The sequence below is a fragment of the Nuphar pumila genome, chromosome 5, assembly GCF_984573655.1.
Source record: "Nuphar pumila chromosome 5, dmNupPumi1.hap1.1, whole genome shotgun sequence".
NCBI classification, from domain to species: Eukaryota; Viridiplantae; Streptophyta; class Magnoliopsida; order Nymphaeales; family Nymphaeaceae; genus Nuphar; species Nuphar pumila.
Window position 1 is genome coordinate 704,204 of NC_143253.1, and position 8,172 is coordinate 712,375.

General features: G+C 37.4%; 1 protein-coding gene across 1 annotated transcript; it reads right to left on the reverse strand.

Moving 5' to 3' along the window:
* Nucleotides 1-5,793: 5,793 nt before the first annotated feature.
* LOC149836388 (subtilisin-like protease SBT1.5) lies at nt 5,794-7,442 on the reverse strand. The gene is made up of 2 exons (XM_090006973.1): nt 6,756-7,442; nt 5,794-5,996 (listed from the first exon to the last, which is right to left on the reverse strand). The coding sequence occupies exons 1-2, from the start codon at nt 7,116-7,118 to the stop codon at nt 5,964-5,966; spliced, it is 396 nt and encodes a 131-aa protein (XP_089863099.1). The 5' UTR covers nt 7,119-7,442; the 3' UTR covers nt 5,794-5,963.
* Between the last annotated feature and the right edge of the window lie 730 nt (nt 7,443-8,172).

Sequence of the window (8,172 nt, forward strand, 5' to 3'; positions counted from 1 at the left end):
AGCGTGGGTAGCATCATTCAACTTGATGAGTTGTAGAGCATTAATTTGTAGTGTTAATCGCTATAGCCATCACGCGTAAATCGCTATTTGAATCAAGACCAACTTGTCGGGGGCGTATCTCCCTAACCGGAGATCGGATTTCAAATCCGTAAAAAGCGGTGTCTTTTTTATTAAGTCTAGTTTATTTCTGTCAATTTTCAGCAATTTTTATGGTCATTTGTTTTCCCATTTCGATTAAAAACCAGACCCCTATTATTCAGCATTATTTAAGGTGCACATATTTTTAGTTCATTTTGCGAGAGTCATATCTCCCCAATGAAATATCATTTTCCAAATCTGTAAAAAAGGTTTTCTTTTTTTAGGTGTCTAGTTTATATCTAGAAATTTTTATAACTGTTTATACATATTTGATATTTTAAATTTGTTAAAATTCAAGACTGGTTACAAATTAATCTTATTTAACCATGATTAAACAAAATAGTTTCGGTTTTTTCTATATTTGAAATATCAAATAAATATATAAAGTTATAAAAATTTCTAGATATAAACTAGACTAATAAAGCAAAAAAACCCTTTTTACAGATTTGAAAAATGATCTCTCGTTGGAGAGATATGACTCTTGCAAAATGAACTAAAAACATGAGTAACTCAAATGATATAAAGTGTGATAGAGTCTTGGTTTTTGACAAAAAATAGGTATGAAATGACCATAAAAATTGCTGAAAATTCACAAGAATAACCTAGACTCAATAAGAAAGACACCGCTTTTTACGGATTTGAAATCCGATCTTCAGTTAGGGAGATACGCCCCCGACAAGTTGGTCTTGATTCAAATAGCGATTTACGCGTGACGACTATAGCGATTTGTAACCAGTCTCGGTTTTTAACAGGTTTGAAATATCAAACAAGCATAGAAAGTTTTGAAATTTTCCAGATATAAACTAGACACATAGAGAAATAAAACCCTTTTTACGGATTTGGAAAATGATCTCCCGTTAGAGAGATATGACTCTTACAAAATGAACTAAAAAATGTGTCATTCAAATAAGGCAAACTAATAGAGGTCTGGTTTTTTATCCAAATGGAGTATCAAATGACCATATAAATCTCTGAAAATTTACAGGAATAAACTAGACTCAATAAGAAAGACACCGCTTTTAACGGATTTGAAATCCAATCTCTGGTTAGGGAGATACGCCCCCGACAAGTTGGTCTTGATTCAAATAGCGATTTACGCGTGATGACTATAGCGATTTGTAACCAGTCTCAGTTTTTAACAGGTTTGAAATATCAAATGAGCATAGAAAGTTATGAAATTTTCCAGATATAAACTAGACACATATAGGAATAAAACCCTTTTTACGGATTTGGAAAATGATCTCCCGTTAGGGAGATATGATTCTTACAAAATGAACTAAAAACTGTGTCATTCAAATAAGGCAAACTGATAGGGGTCTGGTTTTTTATCCAAATAGAGCATCAAATGACCATATAAATCTCTGAAAATTTACAGGAATAAACTAGACTCAATAAGAAAGACACCGCTTTTTACGGATTTGAAATTCGATCTCCGGTTAGGGAGATACGCCCCCGACAAGTTGGTCTTGATTCAAATAGCGATTTACGCGTGATGACTATAGCGATTTGTAACCAGTCTCGGTTTTTAACAAGTTTGAAATATCAAATGAGCATAGAAAGTTTTGAAATTTTCCAGATATAAACTATACACATAGAGAAATAAAACCCTTTTTACGGATTTGAAAAATGATCTCCCGTTAGAGAGATATGACTCTTACAAAATGAACTAAAAACTGTGTCATTCAAATAAGGCAAACTGATAGAGGTCTGGTTTTTTTATCCAAATGAAGTATCAAATGACCATATAAATCTCTGAAAATTTACAGGAATAAATTAGACTCAATAAGAAAGACACCGCTTTTAACGGATTTGAAATCCGATCTCTGGTTAGGGAGATACGCCCCCAACAAGTTGGTCTTGATTCAAATAGCGATTTACGCGTGACGACTATAGCGATTTGTAACCAGTCTCGGTTTTTAACAAATTTGAAATATCAAATGAGCATAAAAAGTTATGAAATTTTCCAGATATAAACTAGACACATATAGAAATAAAACCCTTTTTACGGATTTGGAAAATGATCTCCCGTTAGGGAGATATGACTCTTACAAAATGAACTAAAAACTGTGTCTTTCAAATAAGGCAAACTGATAGGGGTCTGGTTTTTTATCCAAATAGAATATCAAATGACCATATAAATCTCTGAAAATTTACAGAAAAAAACTAGACTCAATAAGAAAGACACTGTTTTTTACGGATTTGAAATTCGATCTCCGGTTAGGAAGATACACTCCCGACAAGTTGGTCTTGATTCAAATAGCGATTTACGCGTGACGATTATAGCGATTTGTAATCAGTCTCAGTTTTTAACAGGTTTGAAATATCAAATGAGCATAGAAAGTTATGAAATTTTCCAGATATAAACTAGACACATAGAGGAATAAAACCCTTTTTACGGATTTGGAAAATGATCTCCCGTTAGGGAGATATGACTCTTACAAAATGAACTAAAAGCTGTGTCATTCAAATAAGGCAAACTGATAGGGGTCTGGTTTTTTATCCAAATGGAGTATCAAATGACCATATAAATCTCTGAAAATTTACAGGAATAAACTAGACTTCATAACAAAAACACTACTTTTTACGAATTTGAAATCCGATCTCTGGTTAGGGAGATATAACCCTAACAAGTTGATCTTAATTTTGGTAGCGATATACATCGATTTGTATCGCAAATCGCTGTAGTGTTTAGCGAAAAACACTACAAATCGCTATAGCGAGGTCCAACAACACAATAAATCACTGTGGGTCTCGTTAGAGACCCAAAAACACTATAAATCGTAGTTAAAAGATCGGACAACACTATAAATCATTGTAGGGGTCGTTGGAGACCCAAAAATACTATAAATCGTAGTTAAAAGACCGGACAACATTATAAATCGTTGTAGGGGTCGTTGGAGACCCAAAAATACTATAAATCGTAGTTAAAAGACCGGACAATACTATAAATCGTTGTAAGGGTCGTTGAAGACCCGAAAATACTACAAATCGTTGTTAAAAGACCGGACAACACTATAAATCATTATAGGGGTCGTTGGAGACCCGAAAACACTACAAATCGTAGTAGGGACACATTAGAGACCCCAAAAAATCATAACAATAATTTGCTGAAGAATATTGTTAATCAAATAGCGATTTGTTGAAGGAGGGCTACAACAGTCATGATATAGGGGCAAAAACCAGAACATTTACAAAATCTGGATACATGGTTCTGGTATTAAATCAAAATAAAATAACAATTGATCATAAAAAATTCTGAAAATTTACAAAGATGAACTAGACACATAAACAAAGAGAACCCGTTTTACAAAATTGAAAAATGATTTCTCATTAAGGAAATAAAATTCTGATAAAATGGATCAAAATCTGAGCCGTTAAAATGACACAGGATGACAGAGTTGTAGTCTTTGACTCAAAAATGGTATGAAAACACCATAGAAATCGCTGAAATTTGATATGAACAAACTAGATTCAATTTAAAAAATAACTTTTTTTACGGATCGAAAAGATCATCTCTGGTTAGGGAGAAATCACTCCCGCAAGTTGGTCCTGATTCTGCTAAAATCCTGACGGTGCAAAATAACAGGTTCTGAACCTTGATTTTTAAAGTGGGTCAAATAAACTCAGAATGATCTGATTTTTGGTGGAGAGTATGAAGACATATGAATGAATTTGCAGTAAAAAAATCAGATCGAAATGAGCTCTGATTACATACAAATAGATGGATTTAAAATACACCAGAATTGAAAGTACAATCTAAAAAACAACTGAAAATGATAAGAGTCGACTGCACATTCAAAAAGAAATAATAGGTTCCAATGAATCCGAGAAACATCTTTGTATTCTCCTATACATATCAACTCTTCAAGTTGAACGATGCTACAGTCAGTGTGCAGGTCAGTCGGTGTTTGATGGAGCAATGTATGATCGTCTGTTGGATGTGCACAAAAGTAGAGAGGGAAGAGAGAGAGAGTGTGAGGGTTGATGTTCATGGCCTTCTCCAGGGAGAACTCTTTGCCTCCCTTGATTTCTTCTCTAGAGAGAGACGGGGGGTTTTACAGTGTTTTACGGAGAAAGAAGAAGAAGACTTTGAAGAGTCAACATCATCCTCGACTTTCTGGATGAAGGACATGTTTGTCCTTTTTTTGAACGGAGAAAGAAGAAGAAGACTTTGAAGAGTCAACATCATCCTCGACTTTCTGGATGGAGGACATGTTTGTCCTTTTTTTGAACTGTTTGTTTTCTCTTTTTTGAATGAAGGGCATTTTTGTCATTTTCTCAAACCATCACTTTATGAGAAGAATAGCAAGAAAGGGTACTTAAGTCTTTGCAACAACACCAGAGTCCGATGCAAAGTTATGTCAACATACACGGAAATACGAGCCCCATGTGCTTGTATACGTGGTGCTCATTCAAAGCCCCGAACACAGACGTGGGATTCAGTGAATCATCGGGGGGGACATACACCACCCTCTCTAAAAAAAGGGTAGGACCATCCCTTCTTTCTCTCTCTCTCTCTCTCTCTCTCTCTATATATATATATATATATATATATATATATATATATATATATATACACACACGCATAAAAATATGTTGGCTAAACATGTAGGATCTAAACCTATGAATAGAAAATAATAAATATTTCATGTTATATATATATATATATATATATATATATATATATATTTGCATATGAGGCCTTCTGGATGTGATTTGCAACGTGCATGTAAGATTTTCCACTGGCTGAAAAGCCAAAGCCATACCCTATGTCAAATTTTTATCCTTTAATGGAAACCATATGATTCAAAGATTGCTTCCCATTATTTTGACCATTATGAACATATCAACTGGGTTAAATTTGGTAAAACACAACCAGCCCTTATGAGTTTCAGCGAGGGGTTCAGAACCCATGAAAGTAGTCAGTATTTTCCCCATATGGGGAAATTTTGGTTACACGGGTTCTAAAACATAATTAAAAATAATTATTTATTTATTTCACATCAGACACTCCAAATGTGATCTATATTTTTGGTTTATAAGGATCTTGGATCATGTTTTGACCATGCTAACCACATCTATCGGATCATATTTTGTCAACACAACCTGTCTCTATGAACAAAGGATTCAGAACCTACAAATGTAGACAATATTTTCTCTCTCTCTCTCTCTCTCTCTCTCTCTTTATATATATATATATAAAGAGAGTGAGAAAGCAACCCTTAGGTGCACAGCTACAGAACGGTTACACGGGTTCTAAAACATAATTAAAAATAATTATTTATTTATTTCACATCAGACACTCCAAATGTGATCTATATTTTTGGTTTATAAGGATCTTGGATCATGTTTTGACCATGCTAACCACATCTATCGGATCATATTTTGTCAACACAACCTGTCTCTATGAACAAAGGATTCAGAACCTACAAATGTAGACAATATTTTCTCTCTCTCTCTCTCTCTCTCTCTCTCTTTATATATATATATAAAGAGAGTGAGAAAGCAACCCTTAGGTGCACAGCTACAGAACGGTGCTTGATGGATGGCCAACACGGAAATCTTTAGCAGCAGTTCTGCACAACATCCTCAATAGATACAATGATGTAACACTTGCCCAAGCAATGACTTGGGCCAAACACCTTACAATAGAACCAAAGCAAATTCCATTCAACCACCCAACCACCTCTAAGTAAAGCAAAATCCCAACCTAGTCTGTTTCACTGCAATGAAACTGGGAGAGAGAAAAGAGATAGTATACCTTGGAAGGGTTCACTTTCACAACAACATCAGGGACACACTTCTTCAATCCTACCTGCACTATTTCAGCCTTTTTCTTGAACGAGGTGCATTGTTTGCTAGATTTTCCGCAACACATGCATTAAAACAAAAACAAATTAGTGAAAGCAGAGGTTCCCCTTGCTCAGAACACGTATTACAAATAAAGTGAAAAACCAAACCCATCATACATTAACCAAAAGAACTGGAAGCGATGACAAAAGCACCCAAGAGTGCTTCTCACATCATAACACTCAACACAAATCTTCTCGAAAGTAAATACATACATTCTCAACATTCATATGCAGACAATCTTCATTCTACTATTTGAGATAGCATCTATATGCAGGGGAGACAAAAAAAAGAGTGCAAAAAGAACAAATGACTAAGAAGAAAGTACACAAAATCCTTGTACGTTACTAACCATTATAGAGGCACCGGCCCACGGAGCATCCAGAAACGAAGTAAGAACACAAAAACTAGCTTCCCAACAAGAAAGCATAAGAGCAATAAAGAACAAACGTTTTGGTAAAATGCCACAACGATTCCTAGCAGTGAGGGAAAGCAAATAAAGCAAGAGAGAGAGAGATGATGATCAAGAAGAAAATGTCTAAACCAAAGATGATCAATAAGGAAACAAATAATTTGGGGAAAAAGGAAAAGAAACGCAAGAACGCAAGCAACCTTTAAACCTTAGGGCTTCCAACTCAAAACCCTAGAAGCCCCCACAATGGAATGAAGCACAAACCCCGAACAGAATCGCAAAAGGAAACCATCAACCTGCCTCTCGTTCTCACAACCCAAAAAGCCAAATACAATGGAGCAAAAAAGATGGATACCAGTGTTCGATGACGATCGTCTTCTGCGGCTCTTCCACACGGACTTCTCCAGCAGGGGTTGGTTTCGCCTTCTTGCGCCGCAGCTCTGGCGCCGGGGCCGGGGCAGTGGCTGCATTCTTTACAGAGGAGGTGACGAAGACGCCCTTTGGCCGCGAAGGAGCCGAGGGCAATACAGTCGAGGTAGTAAGGGACAGAGCCCCCGTCGATCGAGACAGAGATCACGTCGATGCCGTCGGCGATGGCCCGGTCGAAGGCCGAGAGGATATCGGAGTCGAAGCAGCCGGACTTCCAGCAGACCTTGTAGATAGCGAGGCGGGCCTTAGGAGCGACGCCTTTCGCAATCCCGGCCGCATAGCCAGACATGTTCGCCTGAAAAACGTACCTGCCTGTGGCCGTCGACACTGTGTGAGATCCGTGGCTGTCGGAGTCGCGGGGCGAGTGGAACTCGGCGGTCTCGTTGAGGGCTCCGACAGTGGCCTCATACCCATTGGAGAAGAATCGCGCGTCGACGATCTTCCGGTTGCAGTTCACGACCGTGAACGCCTGGCCCTCCTCGCAGGCACCACGCCATCGTGCCGGCACCAGAGCGAGGTTAAGGTCGGAGAAAGACCGGTGCTCCAGCTATATCCCAGTGTCGAGGATGCCGACTATGATGTCGGAGCCGTAATCGGATTGGGACCACAGCCTGTACTGGTTGTGGAGGTCGAGGAACTGTAACAAGCAGTGGTGCGGAGGCTGTGAGGAGAAAGGAGGGGGGAGGAGAGAAGAGAGAGAGATCGGTACCTAAACGGGTCATTTTATATCGTAAATTAGGGACGGATTAAAAATTCTGTTTTAAAATCTGTTGCTACTTAGTTACTGGAAATTTCTGTTGCGACATCCATCCCTAATTTGCGACAGATTAATGGAAGAATTATTTCATGGCAATAGATTTTGAGACCATCGTGAATCCGTCGCTAGGTAGTGAAGAATTTTGATACAAATTTTTTTCATCGTTAATTCCATAACTAATTTCAATTTTATGAACAACTAGACCATCGTGAATCCGTCGCTAGGTACCGATCTCTCTCTTTTCTCTAGGCACAAATTCTTGTAGTGAGAGCTATTATGTCAATCAGTTCATCTCAAGGAACACTCAGATAAATCTAATGGGCGTAAACTTTTCTTTTACTTTTAAAATGTACATCTGAAGCATCTGTATGACAGACATTTGAAAGGACTGCTTTGCACACTAAACAGGCTGAGCTGAGATAATGGACACTCAGTGTATCCGTGCTGAGGCATTCTGATATTAGTGATTTAAATTATTATGCCAACCTAGAGGCAATTTAATGATGCTATAAAAGCGTATAAATTTTGTTCTTCCAAAGGGAAAATATTTATCTTTTAGCATAAAAAAGGTGTTGAGTTTTTCTTT